At 32.6% G+C, this 20713-nt stretch overlaps 2 protein-coding genes and 1 non-coding gene across 3 annotated transcripts; 1 reads left to right on the top strand and 2 right to left on the bottom strand.

The window, feature by feature from the left end:
• Positions 1-8317: 8317 nt before the first annotated feature.
• TRNAC-GCA (transfer RNA cysteine (anticodon GCA)) lies at positions 8318-8389 on the top strand. Its single transcript has one exon. It is a non-coding gene; the product is annotated as a tRNA-Cys (tRNA).
• Positions 8390-8488: 99 nt separating this feature from the next.
• Positions 8489-11935, bottom strand: LOC104760242 (aluminum-activated malate transporter 13). The gene is made up of 6 exons (XM_010483133.3): positions 11521-11935; positions 10771-10911; positions 9886-10158; positions 9680-9810; positions 9425-9568; positions 8489-9333 (listed from the first exon to the last, which is right to left on the bottom strand). The coding sequence occupies exons 1-6, from the start codon at positions 11810-11812 to the stop codon at positions 8677-8679; spliced, it is 1638 nt and encodes a 545-aa protein (XP_010481435.2). The 5' UTR covers positions 11813-11935; the 3' UTR covers positions 8489-8676.
• Positions 11936-15967: 4032 nt separating this feature from the next.
• Positions 15968-18921, bottom strand: LOC104760241 (aluminum-activated malate transporter 14-like). The gene is made up of 6 exons (XM_010483132.3): positions 18575-18921; positions 18131-18271; positions 17653-17925; positions 17275-17396; positions 17042-17185; positions 15968-16910 (listed from the first exon to the last, which is right to left on the bottom strand). The coding sequence occupies exons 1-6, from the start codon at positions 18861-18863 to the stop codon at positions 16227-16229; spliced, it is 1653 nt and encodes a 550-aa protein (XP_010481434.2). The 5' UTR covers positions 18864-18921; the 3' UTR covers positions 15968-16226.
• Between the last annotated feature and the right edge of the window lie 1792 nt (positions 18922-20713).

The raw sequence follows: 20713 nt of genomic DNA, 5'->3' as shown, positions 1-20713 counted from the left end.
AATTGTTGAGTGAGGCCTCTTTCATTGTGCTATAGGTTGTGAAACCTTGAGAGTATTGAGAACGACAAAGAACTGCCTCTTGATTTAGCTAAGTTAGAATTTGAACTAGCTAATAGATTCGGTTTTGAAGGTTAGGTGGTTAGAATGTTTATTTGGGGTTGGGTTGTGGAATAAAAAAAAAGGAAGAAGAAAAAGTCCCTAAGTTTATAATCAATTAGCTCTAAGTCTCTAAGTAAACAAAAAAAAAAAGAAAGAAGAATTCTTGCTATAATCTCCTAGAAAGAAAGAGAAGAATATATCTACATTAGGAGTTTAGCAAAGAAAAGAAAAAAAAAAAAAAAGAGAGAGAGAGAGAGCTAGAAGTTTAAAGTTTAAAAGTCTAAACCTTAGGGAGTAAAAAGAAAAGAGAGTTAAAATCAAGGATGTGGGTAGTTTAAATTCTAGGGGGTTTAAATAAATAAAAAAATGAAAATGAGAGTGAATGAGAAAAGGGTAGATCATCAAGAGTTAAGCTTTGTATGCCCAAATTGTTCTCAGTCTTAGATAGTTTTTACAACTGTCTAGCATTCCATCTTTTGAGAGAAAACCACCCAAAGAATTTGTTTGAAACCACCTTACTAAAAAGCCTTACCCTTGAAACCGATTGAGCTTGATTCACCTTCCTTTTGCAAGAATTCGCCAAACACTTAATTGAATGTGAAAGAGATGTTCCTTATCTTTAGTTAGAGGTTGAGCTAGATCGATGCATGGTAATAAGCATAGAAAAATATTTGTAAGTATGTTGATTGATCTTAGCACCATTAAACTATCTTTAAGGACTAGCTTGAATCTTTCGGTTAGCATCTTAAGGTTATAAGTCCCCACTTTCAAACCGTACCCTCTTACTTCCTTGCTAGAGGACTAGCAAGATTTAAGTTTGGGGGTCTGATAACTCTCTAATTTACATGTTTTTAGCATCCTTTTTTGTCCATATTTTGCATTGTTCATACCTCTAACTTAGCATTTTTAAGTCATTTACTGTAGGAATTCACTTTTAGAGCATTTGGTGTTGCATTTCTGCATTTGCATATTTTGGATGAAAACAGGTGCTAAAGAGCCAAAAATGGAGAAAAACAAGGACAACTCGAGCATGTACCCGAAGGAGCCATCGAGCTGCAAGAACAAGTCTGAACCCCAACACGATCGAGGAGGATCCAAGAGCATGAAGAGCAAACCGAAGATCCATCCGAGGAGTAACCCGACTTCACCCTCGTGTACCCTATCGAGTAGATCATCGGGCAGGTCTGGGAAGCTAGGTCAAATGGGTTTCCATATATAAACCCCCTCTTCCCCTAGCTTGCAAAGGAGCACGCCGCAGACCCTCAAACCAGATAGCGAGAGCTCCTGTGAGAGGACTGAGCGACTCAACATTTTTCTTCTTGTTTTGCTTTTTTATTTTGTAGTTTTCTTAGATTTCTATCCTTTACTTTCTCTACTCTACTCTATCTTTTAATACAATGTCATTTTCATTCATTTTGATTGCTTTGTTATTCGCTTCTATGTCTGAGTAGTGTAGTAAAGTTTCTAGGGATGGGATAGATGATTTTGTGTTCTTGATCGGTTAGGATGCTTTAGTTGATTGTAAATGATTGATAAATTTCCTTCTAGATTGGTGCTCTTAATGATGTCAACAGACCGAAAGGTTGAGATTAGATCTAGGGCGTTTACAAGTGCTACAGGCCAAAAGGAGTAGATAAAATGCTTGATTTAGCCAATGCTAGAGGTTTACTTAACTCTGAGTAACAAAATTAGATGAGTTTAAGTCTACTGACAATAATGAATCGTTCTTAATGCCTGCTTGTTCATATTGCTAGTGCGACAGTGTGGTAATGTGTTCAAGGTTGATTGTTGCTAGTGCGAAAGTGTGGTGACAAGGTCTTAGAGGTTCATTGTCTAGGAAATAATTGCTTGAGGCATGTAAGGCATCTGTACTGGTCTAGAACACTTAGGATTCGATTACCCCCATCCTTAGGAACTTTCGTATTTTATTTATTTGCATTTCTTTCACTTACTCGACTACTTACCCGATCAGGTACACGATAACCTGTATCGAGTAATACCTCGAGCTGTTCATATCTCACTTGCATACTCGATCACCCCACTCGATCCTGTACTCGATTGCTTGCATCGAGTGCTTAGGTCGTGTGGTTTACTTGTTTATATTCTTTTACTTTGTTTATTTTAGGAATCGTTAGAACCAAAACCCTAATTGCTTGGTTTGACTTGCATTGTTCTGATCATATCCTTCCTGCTAGCAATACACAACCATTTGGATTGATAACCCTTTGTACTACAACTGCATAGGAGATTGATACCCTGGGTGAAAACCTGTCTATCACCCCCTTACCAAAACCTCCATGATGCTGAGACTTCCTAGGCTGAACTGTTGGAATAACCGTCCCTACCTCTGCCCGGATATCCTCCTCAATCTCTGCGGCAGTTTCAACCAGCTCTGAACGCGTAACATAACTCCGCCCTCTACAGTGAACCCTCAAATCATCACGTAGGGCCCTCACTAACCTCGAGCTCCTCCACTGACCGTGTTCCCTGAGATAACTATAGGAACTGCTCCTCCAAACGGTCTAATGCCTCCTTAGGAAAGCACTTGCGGTTGAACTCCTCCATGAAGTTGACCCAAGTCATCTCACTCTGCACCCTTCTAGCAGCCACTGATCTCCACCACACGTGAGCATCACCAACTAGGTTGTGGACCCCTATGTCCATCCAAAACTCCTGAGGTCATCTCAGAGACTGGAAGTTACGTTCCAATCTCGCCTTCTACGCATCTGCAACTGTAGGATCTGAACCACCCGCAAACTGCTCAGTACCGATGTTGCCCCTCTCTCTCAGCATACTAACATAACGAGAATGAGCTCCCACATCCGCAGCCACCGGCTGCTGCAATTTCCCCACCACTGGCGGTACTACCTGAGTCTGAGTTGGTACAACTCCCGGTAACCGCTCCAACAGTTGTGTCAACAAGCCCACCAGGTTAACACCTCCTCCAGGGGCTCCACCCATTGGGACAACTCTACTCAGAACCCTAGCATCACCAGCCACTATGGCAACAACACCGTCCACACCGACTCTCTCAGCGCCTACGGTCCTATCATTACCTCCACCGACCACACTCATGGACCCCTCTTGGAAGCCCTGCGACTCGCCAACACTCTCAGCTGTCACACTCTAATCTACAGTATCACTAACCGCTGGGCCTCTGCCCCTACCATGACCAAGACCACGACCATGCCCACGACCAGCAATAACACCCTTTCTAATCATCTACACTACCATGAACAGAAGGCTAAGCAAGCAATCTAAAAGTACACAAAAACATAACTCACCGTGGAATCACACTGTAGGCTCGAACAAGATGTTCTAAGACTCCATGCTACACACAATTGACTAACTCACATAATCAATCAAAGCATGCAAATCCCAAACATCAACAACATAAACACAATGAACACGTACCTAGAACCGTAACAGCTGTGATACCAAAGAGAAATGACCCGACCAATTTTGTTTTAATAATAATAATAATAATTAAACTAGTGGTCTCATATCCACTAGACACCTAACCACATCCAAACCAAACAGCAAAAAATAACCAATAGATACCAATATCCAATAATCAATAATTAATAAACCAATAATTCAATAGCAGTATTAAATCAACCAACAGAAACATAAAATATCAAACCAGCAATCCTAGACAACATTCTAAGGACTCAACTCTAGCAACCTAACATAAGCCAGACAACAACCAATCGAGCCACTAGAACATCCTCCTCTTCACTGCCTTAATTCCATGATCACACTTTGCCTTTACCTGCACCAAAAACACAAATTGAGATGCATGAGTATTTTATAAACACTCAGTGATGCAATCCTCTCATCTATTGGGTTATACACACAAGCAATTGAGATAACTCCAACCATCAAATAACAATCAACAAACAAACAACAAACCAGGACAATTGCATCGACCAACACTAGCTAGGGCTGCATTGACCGATGCAAGACTCGCCTGCATCGACAAACACTAACACTTCATCGACGGATGCATGCTCGACATTTCATGAAATCCCTAATTGCATCGACTGACGCCTCCACAAGGCATCGACCGATGCTCCTAGGTCAAATTGCGTCGTCCTCGTATTGCATCCCTAAACCACCAAAACAAAACCCAATGCCACAAAGAAGCCTTCCAAGACTCTTATGACTCAACAACGTTCTAACAAGCCAATGAATCAACTATATAACACATAAACAAGCAAAATTAGAGAATCTCAAGCTTAGATAAGCCATAGTCATGCACTCACCTTTGCCTAGAAGATTCTGACCCTTATTCAAACGGATCTACGCTGCTAGCAAGCTCCTACAACGTTCCTAGCCTCATATCTCCCAAGAACTGCTATGAATCACCCAAAATTCTCCCAAAGGCTTAAGAACTTCTTTCTCTCTTCTCGTTTTCTCAAAAACGGCTAAGACTCGGCAAAACCCACGAGTTTCTCCCTTTAAACACGACTCCAGAGTTTTCCCTAACCCCATAATGCAACATTTAACTTACTTGGTTCTCGACCAAACTGGCCTTGCATCGATCAACATTACACTTGCATCAATCGATGCACATCCCAAACCGGGATTCCGGTTCGCGGATGTTACAGCGTTACATCAAACGTTTATTACATGAATAGCAAGCATGATGAATCTAGATTATTTCATTTAGTTTTTCTTTTGTTTTCTTTCACGAACCTGATTGTTTATATTTGTTTCGAATTTCAATAATTTTAGTTGTTTTTTTAATTCAAAATTAAATTGAATGTGAAATTGATAGTTTTATACTTTTATTTAGATCAAAATTTTCTTACCATTTCATCTTTAGGACTTTTAGAAGATATTTGTTTGGTGATTGTTTCTTTTGTGTTTGGCATCTCTGCCTTACCTCAAATGTTTATTACATGGATAGCAAGCATGATGAATCTTGATTTTTTTTTCGTATCTAATTCAGATTCTTTTCTTCCAATATAGTATTTGATTTAGTTTTTTTTTTCTTTTTTTCATGAACCTGATTGTTTATATTTGTTTTGAATTTAAATAATTTTAATTGATTTTTTAATTTAAAATTAAATTGAATGTGAAATTGATAGTTTTATTTAGATCAAAATTTCCTTACCATTTCATCTTTAGGACTTTTAGAAGATATTTGTTTTGTGATTGTCTCTTTTGTGTTTAGCATCTCTGCCTTACATCAAATGTTTATTACATGGATAGCAAGCATGATGAATCTAGATTTTTTTAGTATCTGATTCAGATTTTTTTCTTCCAAATTAGGATTTGATTTAGTTTTCTTTTCTTTTATTTTCTTTCATGAACCTGATTGTTTGTATTTGTTTTAAATTTAAATAATTTTAGTTGATTTTTTTAATTTAAAATTAAATTGAATGTGAAATTGATAGTTTTATTTAGATCAAAATTGATACTAAGCATTTTTATTTTTATGTATATTTATTTTTGTATTGGATTCTAATTGATTTAGATTTTGTTTTTGTTCAGTAATAAAATTGATGGTTTATATATATATCTCTTGAATTGAAACGACTTCAAATTGGTTAGAATTATTTTTATTTTATTTTATTATGATATTGAATTTCTAATTCAAGTTTTATTTGGATCATTTTTTCCATTTGTTAAAAAAAAAAAGAGAAAATTTAGATCATACTTTCCTTTGCGTTTTAGTTAGATTGAAATTGTTTAGAATATATATATATATACTTTTAGAAAGTCGACCGAAAGAGCAAATAAGCTACTACTTCTACCTAGCCACTCTCCCTCTACATGCCGGCAATTTTTCTGGGTAAGAAGTCAATCTTCGATTAATTTTTCTCATATTATTGTTGTGCCATTTGCGTTGTTTTGGTTGATTATTGTCTTTGCAATTCTTATTACTAGAAATTTGTTTCTAAATGACCAAAAAATTTATAAAGTGTATTTTTCTACCTAAACAACAAGACAATGTATTTTTTAACATGAACCATTAACAAAATTCAAATAAACTACTTGAACTTTTATTAATGGTGTCAAAATCAGCATTGACTAATTTAACCATTAGTCTAACTGTCAAAAATAATGACGTAAACACTGACGTTGCATGATTAGAACGCTGACAAAACATATTATAATTATGGAAAGTACCCTTGACAAAATTAAGATTATTTTTTTGACCAAATAATATTATTTGGGTAAAAAATTATTTTTAATATCTTTTAAATCATGAAATCAATAATTTTATAAATCTATTGCATAATTAAGTTCAATGAATATTTATAATTACATCTCTTATAAATTATTACATCATTGAATTTTTAAACAAAATAATATTACTTGGATAAAAATATTACAAAAAAACTTTTCTTAACACACAATCAATGATTTATCAACCTATTGCATAATTAATTTCAAAAACATTTCTTAATCAAAACACATAGTCAATGATTTTTTTTTATCAACAACTTTAAAGATCAGCTTAAATAAGCCAATGTGAAGGAACATTATTTACATACTGCTTTTGTTAATAATTTCTGATAAGTTTGATACCATTTATCAACTAATTGAGAAATATTCTTTTGATTTTTATTTAAAAAATCATTGATGTAATAACTAATAAGCAATATATTTAAAAAATCAATAAATTTTTGAAATTAATTATGCAATATATTTAAAAAATCATTGATTAATTTTTAAAATATTTTTTAAAATTTTTACGCAAATAAAATTATTTATTTAAAAATATTAATTTTGTTAAGAGTATTTTTTGTAATTATAATTTTTACGGCGTGCCTCGACAACATTATTTGGGTTGAAATATATCATTTTCCCAATGATTTGGAGGAAGAAGGTGTTCGAGACATATTTCATCCGCCACCGCCATACAACAATTCCAAATTCAGGAGATTGGAGCTAGCTAATGGATTGTTTGTTCTACTTGTTGTTTCTTCTAATTTCGATCAGCCTGTTGCTGCAGTTTCGATTAGATGTGGTAGTTTTGCTGATCATGGAGATATGCAAGGCTTAGCACATCTTATGGAATATGTCCTATTTTTATGATCAAAAAATTATCCTGGAAAGAATGAGGTTGGCAAACTATTTTAAAATAAATTTATGTCTTTACAAATAACAGTAACTCGCAATTACATTCGTGGATTTTTCTTTTTATTTTTTAGTTCATTAATGGTGAGGTGTATGCAGAAACTGAATTGGACCATTGAGTCTTTTCAATGCGAGTTGACCATGAACACTTTGATCTTGCTTTCAAGATGTTTGCAGATATGTTCCATAATCCTGTCTTCGACTTGAAAGTGATTGAAAAGGAGCTAATAACTATCAATTCAGGTATTTTAACTAGTCCAATAAATTCATTTTTTTGACATCATTTCATTTTTTTTTAATTTGTTCTAATATTTATATCATTTATTTTTAGAATCTGAATTACACAAGTGCAGATTTGGGTCGCTATGATCAACTTTTTTGCCATACAACTTCAGAAGTCCATCCTTTTCATAGATTTACCTGGGGGAATAAGGATTCCCTTACCCGTTCCGGACGTGACCTTCGATCTTGTTTGGAGAAGCTATTCTATGATTGTTACGTAGCTTCAAACATGATTCGTATACTAATGAAAAATGTCTATGGATTAGACATTTGATGTAAAATATTTTTCATTAGTATGCGAAGCTGTATTTTATATTCACTATGGATTCTTTTAAAAATCTCAATAGGATTATGCACTACTATCATCTTTATACGATCTGTCATTTCTCAAACAATGATTAATTGAACCACACACTACTATAACATCTTTTGTGACATCGTTAATGTGACATCATTAAAATAACCTTTTTTTTTTAAACTATTCATAGAAGTGATAATTTGGTAACAATGATTCTTTAATTTGTAGAAAAAAATCTTTTGCAAAAGGAAAAATAGAGACCATAAATAGAAAACACCTACAAGCTATAAATAATTTTTGTGTAATATAGAAGAAGAAGAAACAATATGATTAAAAAAATTGAATCTAACTATAAAGGAGCAGAACTTGAAAATAGGATATTAATTAATTAAATCAAGAATAATTTCCCAAAAAATATGCATCTTTTCACTAATTGGATGAGCTTTATACTGTAATTTCTTTTTCTAGTTTTGTTATTTGAATGTAATGTAATTTTCTCAATATGCTAGGGGATTTATAAAAACTTTTGAGAGCATTTAACAGTTTGGGTCCATAGCTCAGTGGTAGAGCAATTGACTGCAGATCAATAGGTCACCGGTTCGATCCCGGTTGGGCCCTCTTTCCATTTCCTTTTTCTTTTTTTTCCTTACAAATTGTGTTTGGTTTAGGCCAAAAGGTACCAAGTAAAGTAACCAACACAAGTAAAAACGTGTTCAATTTTTCTTTCTTAACCAATGTAACTCTTCAATTACCACCTCATATTACAAAATTTCGAAAAAAAAAAAAAAAAACCCGAAATCAATCGCAAAAGAGAACCAAATCACATAAAAGAACTGAGAGAAACCAAATCAATCTCTACCGTACCAAACAAAATCAAAATAAACCGTATTCGTAACACGATCAATTCAATCTCCAACCACTAGATCAACCGGTTTCTCAACTCGCACATCCACAGTCTTATCATACTCCTTGAAACAGGCGATTGTACCCAGTTCCTCAACCTCATCAATCACAGTATCAAGCCTCGCTACCATCTCCACGAGAAGCGAAGCAAACGCAGCAAACGGTAACGCTTCCGAAAACTCCAAACTCTTCATAACCGCGATTTTGCTCACTTGTTTACTCAATCTCCTGTTCTCTCCGACCGCCGCCGCCGATTTTTTCACCGATCTCAAGCTAGAGAGTGAAACGACGCTTAGTGGAAGCGGAGATACGGTGTCGTTCTGTTCTATTTTCTGTCCCAAAACGCAGCCGTTTGACTTATTATCGTGGTGATACGAAACGATGTCGTTGGAGTTAGTATCGTTGTAATATGAAACGTCGCCGTTTAAATGCTTGTTGGCGATGTCACCGTGGAGGTTAGAGCCTAAAAAGAGCTTAGGCTGTGACTTGATTGTAGTGTTGAGATCTTTTAGTGCCGCTTCGAGACTGTCGGAGAGAATCTCTGGCGAGCAATGACGTCGGTCTCGGATGCTTTCGGAGAGTTCAGACAAGACTTTGCAGATTTCCCCGGCTAGTCTAACACAAGGATCTTTGAAGAGGATACGTATAGACCTTGGAGTCTTGAAAAAATGTAACATAAACGAAATTAAATAAAGCTAACGATATGTTATAATTCATATATGCTATAACATTTTAAAGTTAAAAGATTACCTGAATCTCGGTTTGTAAGCAACCATGAAGAGCAACAACAGTGTAACTAAACTTGCGAAGGACGGATCCAACTTTCATATATTGTTGAGATGGAAACCTATGGCAAAGCCTTGTGTGTCTTAGCTCCCAACTTGCATACATTGCCTATATATAAATGTCAATATGTAATTTATGCTTACAAAGATTACGATATGTCAATGATTAATTAATTTAGTGGGATTCGAAATAATTAAAATTTGATTTAAGATGACATACGAGTGCTGCATCGGCGGATTTAGAATCCAAAACAGTCTTGTACCCATTGTAGATTAATTCTTCATCATCAGATTCAGAATCTGATGTTTCTTTGTCTTTCTCCTTATCCTCAAAATACTCACTCACACATGCTACGTATAGAATAAAAAACAATAGTTATATTATGTACGTAAGGTGTGACATGTTTTGGTTAAAGGAATGTGTACCTTCAATACAACGAGAGAGGCCTTGGATCTTAGTAACGGTGGATTTATGAAGGTCATCGCCAGACCATATCGGAAAAACCAAAAGGCTCATGAAGAGGCAAATGGCGATACCTATACCAATCGTATATAACCTCGTATGTGCGATCTTAATCACAGTATCGACTCGGTAGCTCGATACCGTGATTAGATTAAACGTCAAAAGGAACACAAGCATACCATAATCGTAGTTTTTCTTTATATACGGGATAAATCTCATGTATGTTATCATCGATCCTGTTACACATATAAATATACAACATGATTAGTGTAGTTAAAGTTTTTAGAAATTAATTCATTGTTAAAAAGTTAAAAGCTATTTTTTTAGGTCTCAAAGTGCTGTAGAGAATTTTTACTTACTTGTAAAGTCTTAAACTTTGACATATATACATTACTAGATGTTTCTAAAACTTCTCATTTTCCAATTCCCTCATTTTTTTTCCCTATGATATGCATCTTTTATTTCAAAGCCAGCAAATTGTGATAATTATCTTTTTAAGCCACATTCTATTTTTTAAAAGCAACAATTTCAACAGTCAGTAATTAAATAAAAAGTTTCAACATCACTCCATAGACGTTTTTCTTGGATAACTTTGAAGCAAACAAAAACGTTAGATATGAGGTAAAATAACTTCTATATAAATTGATTTTTTGGATTTGTATTGTAGATTTTTGTCTCAAAAAAAAAATATCTTTCGTCTCTGACTCTTTAATAATTTTAAAAGTTCTACGTACACGTCTAATTAGATGTTAAATGTTTATCGTTCGGTTCACGTCTACCTTAGTTTAGAACATTGTTTATATATATCACAAACAAATTGATTAGTTAATGTAGAACAAAAAACGTACCGATGATGAAAACGGCGGTGCCAATGAAGATACCACCGAGGATTTTACCGGAATGAATAGCAACCCACTCAATGAAAAATGCCAAAGATCCTGCTACTATTGTCCCTAATCCTCTATTTAATCCTTTGCGTAATGTTGCACCTGCAATTATATTATAGCATTATCAATTGAAGACCATGTGGCTAGATATTTTGCAGAATATGATATAGCTTCAAAATTTGTTAAAAAAAACTTATTAACTTCAATTAAATGATCTGCTTAATTTCTTAAATAAAAAAACAATCTGCTAATATGTTTTTTTTGTTCTTTTCTTTTTTCTGCCGATCAGATTCCGCTTAATTAATTGATGCTTTGTCCCCAAAAAATAAATCAATCAGAAATTATAATCTTTCTAATTTGAATTCAGCTTAAGAAATAAAACTAAAAAATCGTCAAACTAGGTATTTGTAATCCATATATATTTGCTCTAACTTGAGGGGGTGTTACAAGAATATCCCGAACTCATCCGAACTCATCATTTTTAATATAATTGTCATTAATAGCATTTTAAAAGATGAGATGTATCAACACATCCCTCATGAATAGGAGTAAATCAAGATAAGGTTAAGTAAAAAAAAAAAAAGGCAAATTTTTGTTCATATGTGGGTCTAATCAGACGATTATAATAAAAACACAATATCTATCTCTCTGCCCCTGTAGATTAAGATAAGATCACAAACGGAAAATACAAACCATGGTTGATATACTAACCGGCAGAGAACTCAAGAACGACAACGACGGTCATGACTGCCCAAAGTGCATTTTTTCCAACACCTTCGAAGATAGGTTCCATGAGATACAACAATGACACGAGTGTTAAGGCGATTCCTACTTTCAAAGCATGTATCACTCTCCTCGGATCTTCTTTTCCGACAATCCATAGATTCTTGAGAATCTTCTTCATCTTCTTTGGAAAGTTTAGAACCTTCTTCCTCTTCGATCTACAACTTTCTTCTTCCATGGAAATCTCCATGCTCCGTGCTTCGACCTTGTTCCTCATCATTATTTTTCTTTGATATCTTTCTAGCTAGTTCTATCTTTTGTTTGTTTACTTTCAATGAAAGAATATATATAATCTTTTATTGATGTATCCTAGTGAAATTATCTTACATGTGGAAGGGTTTTCGTTTTCTTGTACGCTAGCTATATGTATATAGAATAGTGGGTGAACTATGAGAGAGTCGGACCATAAGTTTAGTTTTTTTATTTAAATAATAGATTTTAATTGTTTTTCAATTTTTTAAAGGGCTAAGTTTTGTTGTTCTTCAATTTCCATTATTTTAGTTTTTTGTTGTTCTTCAATTTCCATTATTTTAGTTTGTAGTTCATAATATGTGTTAATAATAGTTATTTGTGAACACAACACCAAATATAAAACTATAAAAATTTCATGTTCTCTGTACGGTCATGTGATTCACATAGTTACCTTCAAAGGATAAGAAAACAATATCTTGTTCGTACCGTACAAACTACAAAGATGACGATGAGAGATTAGAATGAGTTTTAAATGACAAAAGATGTTTACAACCAATACATTATGTTGTTTAAAAAAAAATCCCAACAAAACTTTGTTTGACAAAAAAAAAAAAAAAGGAAACCCAATTAAAATTATGGAAGAAAATATCACCGACATACCATACAACTATTATATATGGGATGCTGATGGCTATGCAATTACATAATTGGGTGGAATAGGGTGGAACAAAACATTCATATTCCTTTCATTTTTTAATATCATTTACATAGAAAACAAATACAAATCAAAGTTCATCAATTCCACTAAAACTGAGTTATGAACAGATATAAATTTACTTTATTTCTCTACTATATATATATTACCCAAAGAAAATAAGTGGAAAACATATTTTCACTATATCATCAATATTTGATAGATTTATATTTCCTTCATATTTATTCCATTGATTCATTTCCATTTCATTTTTTTTAGTCTTGTAGTGCAGAATTATGCAATGTAAGTATGATAAAACCTTAAATAATATATAAGTATTATGTATTTATAATTAATTGCATGCTAACTAGTTTTGAAAGTATGGTTTATTTTGTGATTCTGAGCTAGTGAAATTCAGTTAGAGATGGAACGAAAAACTCATCATCTTGAAAAAAATGTGTTCAGAATAAAACATCGAAAATGGGATGAAACTTAAAATAATATATAAGTTATTTAATTTGCACTATTTCATTCTTTACCGACAAAACGTAGCATAATGTACAAATAGTTTGTAGATGATGGAAATATTTCATTCTTCTGATGTGGAAATATTTTATTCTTTTAAGATTTGGACGGTCCCTCATTTGTAAATATTAGCTATTTTTCAAATGGAATTTCTCCAATGAAATCGGTGTTTAATTGATGAATAAGCAGTCGACATGGAAAATAAATTGATGGACGTCAATTTGTCGCAAAATGAATGGACAGTAATGATTAGTTGGAAAAACTGTTTAACCTTTTTTGACTTGTATAACCTCTATATATAGTATTTTAAAACATAATTTTGTTACAATACTATGTCATGCTCCAAATATATAATTAGGAAAAATAAAACTATGTTAATTGCTAAAATCAATATTTCCAGCGTTTTGTTATAACTTTTTTGGAAACCTTTTTCTATTAAAATAGATTTCTTATTGAATCATTCAACTTATTTGTTATATATCTTATTATTATTTATCTGATATATATATATATATATATCAATTTAAACGATATATCAATTAAATTTACATTTCTTAAACCATTTTATGTTGGATCAATAGCTTGATTCACCTAATACAAAAAGGTTACAGGGGGACCATATAACATGCTATATAAATTTTTGTTTCCAAATGAAACTATGTAAAAAGAGAAAATGTGAAGCAGGGTCGTGCTAAAAAAACTAAGAAACCACAAAAAAAGGTTACATCTTTTTGAGTAACTACGTTTTGAATCTACGCTACGCGTGGGTTTATTTGATATATTTTGATAAAAATTATATATGATTGATTACGGTAATAAAATATTATTTTATAAAAAAAATTAAAATTAATACTAAGGAAAAGAATTAAATTTCAGATACACAATTTTTTAAGATATAAAAATCAGTTGTGTTATAAAATCAAATCTAATAAAAAAAAATCATAAATTTAACTTGACGTCCACGCAAGGCAAATCAAACTGATGACCTCACATATCCTAAACCATTTTTTTTGACCATCAGAAAAACGAAACAATTTTATAATCATGAATTTAACTCGTTTTCATATTTAATTGATCGCTACCACCTATGTTTTGGTGTTTTTTATTCAATGTTTTCTTATTCTTTATATTCTTTCTTGTCATTTTCATTGTCAAATTTTGTGTTAATTGTTATCGTAACTTTTACCATTTGGTTTTTCGTTATACTCTTTTTCTTCTTCTTCCTCGTCAACTTCTTCACATTCTTCCACTGAAAAACATTTTTTTAGACTACCACACAACTTGTTAATCCATCAAACTCCAAGAACAAAATCATTTCTTTTCTCGTAAAATTTGTGAAATTCATGATTACCAGCATAGTTAACACATGCACCCAATTATTGACAATTTTATCCATATACTTATTTGGTTTTAGATCCACCCGTTTAGAAACTTCTCAAACCAAAATCCTTACTTGGTTTATAATATTTTAAAAACATAATAAAATATACTAATAATTATTTATTTAATATGAACCATATGATATATAGAAATATGAGTACACTATAAGAACATATTAATTATAAATAAATAATATCAATTATATTATATCATCAAATAATATCAACCGTATCATATTATCAAACAACCGTAACCGTAAATAACAGTAACCGCTTGAACCGTAACCGTATTTAAACGTAACTGTTTAACCTTTTGTTAAACGGTTCTGGTTAAAGTTACAAAAATTTCTAACCATAACCGATGGTTAATAAACCTTAACCGTGACAACCGGAACCCTGGTCATGCCTATGTATAGCTAATAAAACGTGTGTGTTTGTCTTCCATCTTTCTTCTTTAAACCTCAAAATTTGACTCAAACATCAAATTAAGGTCTTGCAATGTCAATCCTTCTTCCTTAGACCAAAAAATAAAAAACTAATGAAAGAATATCAACTCATCTATAAAATCATACACAAAAATATGTTTTACAGCTCATAAGAAATAAAAAGCACAAATGTAGATAAATAAGATAATTTATGTTTTGCATCAATATTTATAATATTTTAAACTTTTAAAAGGTTTCGAAATATAAAATTTGAACCTTTAATTTTTTTTTTAATATTTATAATATTTTAAACTTTTAAAATTTAAAACTTATAATATTTAAAAACTTTTTAAAAGTTAAGAAATTTTAAACGTTTCAATATTTATAATATTTAAACTTTTAAAATTTTTAAATATTATAATATTTTTTTGAAACTGTTTAAAGTTTTAATTTGATCAAATAAAAAACTATATCAAACCAAATAAAACTTTTAAACTTGGACGCCTGATAAATCAAGCTTTCCTGCTCATTCGTTGTTGGAAGCATATTAATCTTATTTATACTGGTTATGAACCATTGTCTAAAAAATTTATAGCCGATGTGGAATATTGTGCTTAGTTCTTTGATTTCCATAAATTTAAAATTTTCCTTTTTCTAAAAAAATTCTGTAAATTTAAAAAATGTTAAGGAATGACATGTCAAATCATGATAGGTTGTTTAAAATTATTCTTAATATAAAAAATTCTAGAAATTGTATAAAATGTTAATAAGTGATATGTCAAATTTCTATTGGTTGTTTCGTACTTTTTATTAGTATAGATTGGTTCAGAAGCTTATAGATTTATGATATTTTGTTTGCACAAACAAAAAAGATTTATGATATTTTATTTTTCCTTTAGATGCTACATTATATATGTGTATATTTATAAATATAAAGTATTGTAAGCGTTGAGAAAACACATAAGTGGGTCTATGAAGCATTTGAGTGGAGTACAAGGATGACTCTAGCATTTGAGTGGTTCAAATTCTGATTTTAGATATGACTTACCAAAAATAACGACTTTCACAAGGTAGAAACTTTTTTTAGCGAACCCTTGAAAATCACCACCTCATGTTACATATACCGAATATATCAATTCTCATCATTACAAAAAAGGAGAATCAATCAACCACATCAAGACTAAACCAAAATAAATAAAACCAGAAAAAGCCAAACCTCATCAGACGATTGGTTCGATCTTAACTTCTTAAATCTAATTATACACTATATAATCCGAAACTGTAGCTCAATTGGTGTAGTAGCTAGCCACCTAAGTAACAAGGGGCTTTAAAGATAAGGAGGTTTAATACTAGCGACGGTCTAAAGAGATTATGGACATGCATCCATGGTCCAAACCAAAACTGCTCGCAACCGCACTTTCACTCTATGCCAACCACTAGATCAGATGGCTTCTCGACCCGAACCTCCACATCCTTCTTATCAACGCTGTTATCATACTCCTTAAAGCAGGCAATCGTTCCTAGCTCCTCCACTTCCTCAATCACATTGTCAAGCCTCGCAACCATTTCCACTAGAATTGACGCAAACGCGGCAAACGGTAACGCCTCAGAGAATTCAAGACTCGTCATCACCACAATCATACTCAACTGTTGCCTCAGAATCTTTCTTTCGCTAGTCGCTGCCGCAGATCTCCGTTCTAACGTATCAGCTCTCAATCTAGAAAACGAAACGTTTGGTCCAAAACGCGACATGCGTTCACCGCGTGGCGTTCCAGTGTTTGGATCAAGACGTGTTCCAGTTTGATGCGAATTAGGGGCGTCGTTTGTATCTTTATTGATGTGTTTTGAAACGTTTGTGGTATGTCTACCGCTATTGCCTTGAGAAAAAGTGCCATTTTGGTCAGAGCCGAGGAAGAGTTTAGGTTGTGATTTAATGGCTATGTTGAGATCTTGTAATGCCACTTGAAGACTGTCGGAGAGAATCTCCGGTGAACAGTGACGTCGGTTTCGAATACTTGCAGCTAGTTCCGACAAAACCTTGCAGATTTCTCCGGCTAGTCTTATGCAAGGATCCTTGAAGAGTCCACGAAGAGGCCTCGGTGTCTTCAAAAATTAACATAAACAATATTATTAACTAATATAGGTTATAATTTATGTACTCATTGTTAGTCAATAATATAATTTATATAAATTTTCAAAATAAAAGAATGATATTTTTAAAAAAATTAAGTCACCTGAATTTCGGTTTTTAAGCAACCATGAAGAGCAACAACAGTGTAACCAAACTGACGAAGAACAGATCCAACTTTCACGTAATGTTTCCATGGATATCTATGGCAATGTCTTGTGTGTCTTGGTTCCCAACTTGCATACATTGCCTATACACACATGTTGATACTTGATATACATTCAAATTTTTGGTTTTTCGAGTTTTGAAAGAAATGTTTGATCGATATACGTAACTTACGAGTGCTTCATCGGTGGATTTGGAATCCAAAACAGTCTTATATCCGTTATAGATCGTGTCTTCTGACAAATCTGATGTTTCGTTCTCTTTCTCCTCCTCCTCAAAGTACTCATTCACACATGCTAATAAAAATTACTGTATAAATCAGCTTAATTAACTAATTAGAACAAAGTTAGAAATTTGCACTTAAAAACAATCGGAATATCATTACCAAATACAAAAATATTTTCTTTAGCAAAATCTCCTGATTTATGATTGAATCTCTGTTTTATTATGTTTCTTGATTCAAAAAAAAAACTAAATTGCTAAAAGTTTTACACATTATAAAGGACAAAAGTAATTTATATACCAATCTATCTATAATATTGAAGTAGGTACCTTCGATGGAAGAAGAGAGGCCTTGCAACTTAGCGGCGGTGGATTTGTGAAGGTCCTCACCAGACCATATAGGAAAAACCAAAAGGCTCATGAGGAGGCAAATACCAACACCCATGGCTATAGTATAGAATCTCTCATGTGCAATCTTAATCACAGTATCAACTCTATAACTCGACACTGTTATTAGATTGAACGTCAAAAGAAATATAAGCATGCCGTAGTCGTAGTTCTTTTTTATGTATGGAATAAATCTCAAATATGTTATCAAGGCTCCTGTTACATTAAACAAAAGAGTATAATTAATACAAATATTAACTGTCGCGACAAATGTAGAGAGTGATAGTTTAATAAGTTTTGGAAATTATTCATTTGTTTGGATCTATGTAATTAATAGTTTAGTTAATACAACGTGGGTTGATTGTGAAAATAATTGAGAGAGTGGTAAACTGATAAATAAATACTGTATCTAAGTACATACCAACTATGAAAACTGAAGCGCCAATGAAAATAGCTCGGAAAACCTTGCCGGAATCATTAACGACAAATTCAATGAAAAATGCCAAAGATCCTGCAATCAGTGTCCCTAGTCCTCTATTAAGCCCTTTGCACAACGTTGCACCTGAATGAATTAAACACCATTTACATCATTAAAACCATATAATCTTACACAAGATATTCACACTAAAGCTTATGAGTTATGAGTAAATTATCTTTATTGATGTTTTTGGTTTAAGATATAGCACTAGGTTTCATTGAAAGGCTAGAGTAAGTAATCCCGGAGATAATCAAGTCCATGGATGATGAGTAGTTTCTCGAAAGTCCACCATGGATAAAGCATTGAGACTAAATTTCAAATGATCAAACAATCCACGCATAGTGTTTACACATGGAATCGAGTTTGCGGTTTTGACTTATAATTTACCAACAGAGAACTCGAGGACGACCACGACGGTCATGACTGCCCAAATAGCACTGTTTCCAATGCCTTTGAAGAGAGGCTCCATGAGATACAATAAGGAAACAAGTGTCAATGAAACTCCTACTTTCAAAGCATGGTTCACTCTCCTTGGATCATCTTTTCCAACCTTCCATAGGTTCTTTAGAATCTTCTTGATCTTCTTTGGAAGTTCTAGAACCTTCGTCTTCATCTTCATCTTTGTAGAGCCTTCCTCATCCATCTCCATGCTCCTTTCAGGGACCCTGTTCGACATTTTATTTTGTTGTTCTGTTTTTTTTTCCTTTTGGGTCAAAATGGAGAAGTATTGAATATGAAAGAGTTTTGATGTTGGTGTACTCTCTTTATATAGGTGTATACATATACGTATGCTATATGCAAGGCATATACATATATATACAGTAGTTGGCCTGGTAAAGCAAATGATGATTTAATACGTGTTTAATTATGTGTCTACATATTGTCTATATATATGTTTGTGTGTACAATTTATTTACTTCTGTGTTGATATAGTTTTGTTGGGAGAGATGACGGTCCTGATTTTTTTTATCACAGTATTTTTACGTAAAGGTTTTTTTTTTCTGAAGACATAGAATTTTGTCCCAAAAAAAAATATAAAGTTAAATTTTGTATTTGTCTCATTAATTCATAGAGCAAATGGATTTTAGAATAATTATTTTCTTGTTAATGTACAAGTGACTAGAGATTAGATTGGTTTTCACATGACTCAATAAGTAATGTGTGAATAAAGATTATTTTCATTTTCTCTTTTCCCCACATAAAATAAAGGGAAAACAAGAAGTCAGAAAATACTTAATTAGTGGCCGCTCATTGAAAAAAAAGGAGTTAATGGACGTTCCATATTGCACTTGTAACATAACTTAAAGATCCGAATAATTTTTAGATTCACCATTCATATGCATGCATGTGTCACTGATCAATTCATTCAACATAATCAAAAAACATCGTTGTGCGCAGCGCAGATCTTGATCATATATCGTCTTATTATGCTATATAAAAATGTTTTCTCTGACATAGAAAATTAACAAATCTGCATCTGAATGTAGGCAGGATACATAACTACCTCTCTTGAAAAATCGTGGTGGTGCTATAGAGTCATAATACAACCAATAATTATAAGTGGTTTCAAGTATCAGACAAATGAATATGAGTTGGATTTTTACAAGTTTCGTTGTCGTTTTATAACCTAACACATTGAAAAGCTTAATTGATCTTATACACAAGTGAAAAGAAATTTGATTACGTGGGTGAGAATTTGTTATCAACACGACTAAGACTTATAATTTGTCGTGTTAGGTTGAAATAATACTATTTGTCCACACAACCTGGTGACAGCAGAAGACCGAAAAGAAAGAAAATAATATCAAAATAGTTAATTAAACTGATATATCTATGACTCATCGACGTAATAATCATACAATTACTAGTAAATACTAAATAGGTAATCATCAAATAACAAATGTATATTTTAGTGACGGCGATTAGGACAGACCTAATATAAAACTAAAAGCCTACTACTAATTAATGATATGGTTTCCTCGTAGATATTTTAATTGTCACCCTAAGTCCTTGGCCTTAAATGTATATACTATTAACTTTTAAATTTCAATCACATAGATACCGATGTTATAGCGATTGACTTAACATAATATTACAAAAATATACGAAAGTTTGTTTAATTTCATGCCGTTCGGCGCATTATAGTCTTGTAGACATTTTAGCTGTTGTATGTTTTGCATCAAAGAAAGTCCAAATAATTTTCATTAAACAACTGTGGACTTTTTTTTTTGATTTATAGCGATTTGAACGTTGACACGTTGCATGTAAATGGTTCTCTTTATTTTATTTTTTTTGTAATCAGTTTTCCCAAATTGTTTTATTACACCGGCGAGTTTAATTTCGGGATAGGTTTGTGACAATTAAGTTATTTACCTTCAAGTTTAACTTTTTTTTTTTTTTTTTTTTGTCATCTGATAGAACAAAAGATTGTAGTGCTTACAACTAGAAAATGGAAATAAGAAGGCCTGAAAACTTTAATTGTTTAAGGCTTACAAACTAAACTTTTTATGTAAGTGCATGCAATAT

This window comes from Camelina sativa, chromosome 18 (genome assembly GCF_030686135.1).
Source record: "Camelina sativa cultivar CO46 ecotype springtype chromosome 18, ASM3068613v1".
NCBI lineage: Eukaryota > Viridiplantae > Streptophyta > Magnoliopsida > Brassicales > Brassicaceae > Camelina > Camelina sativa.
This window is presented reverse-complemented; position numbering and strand designations above follow the sequence as displayed.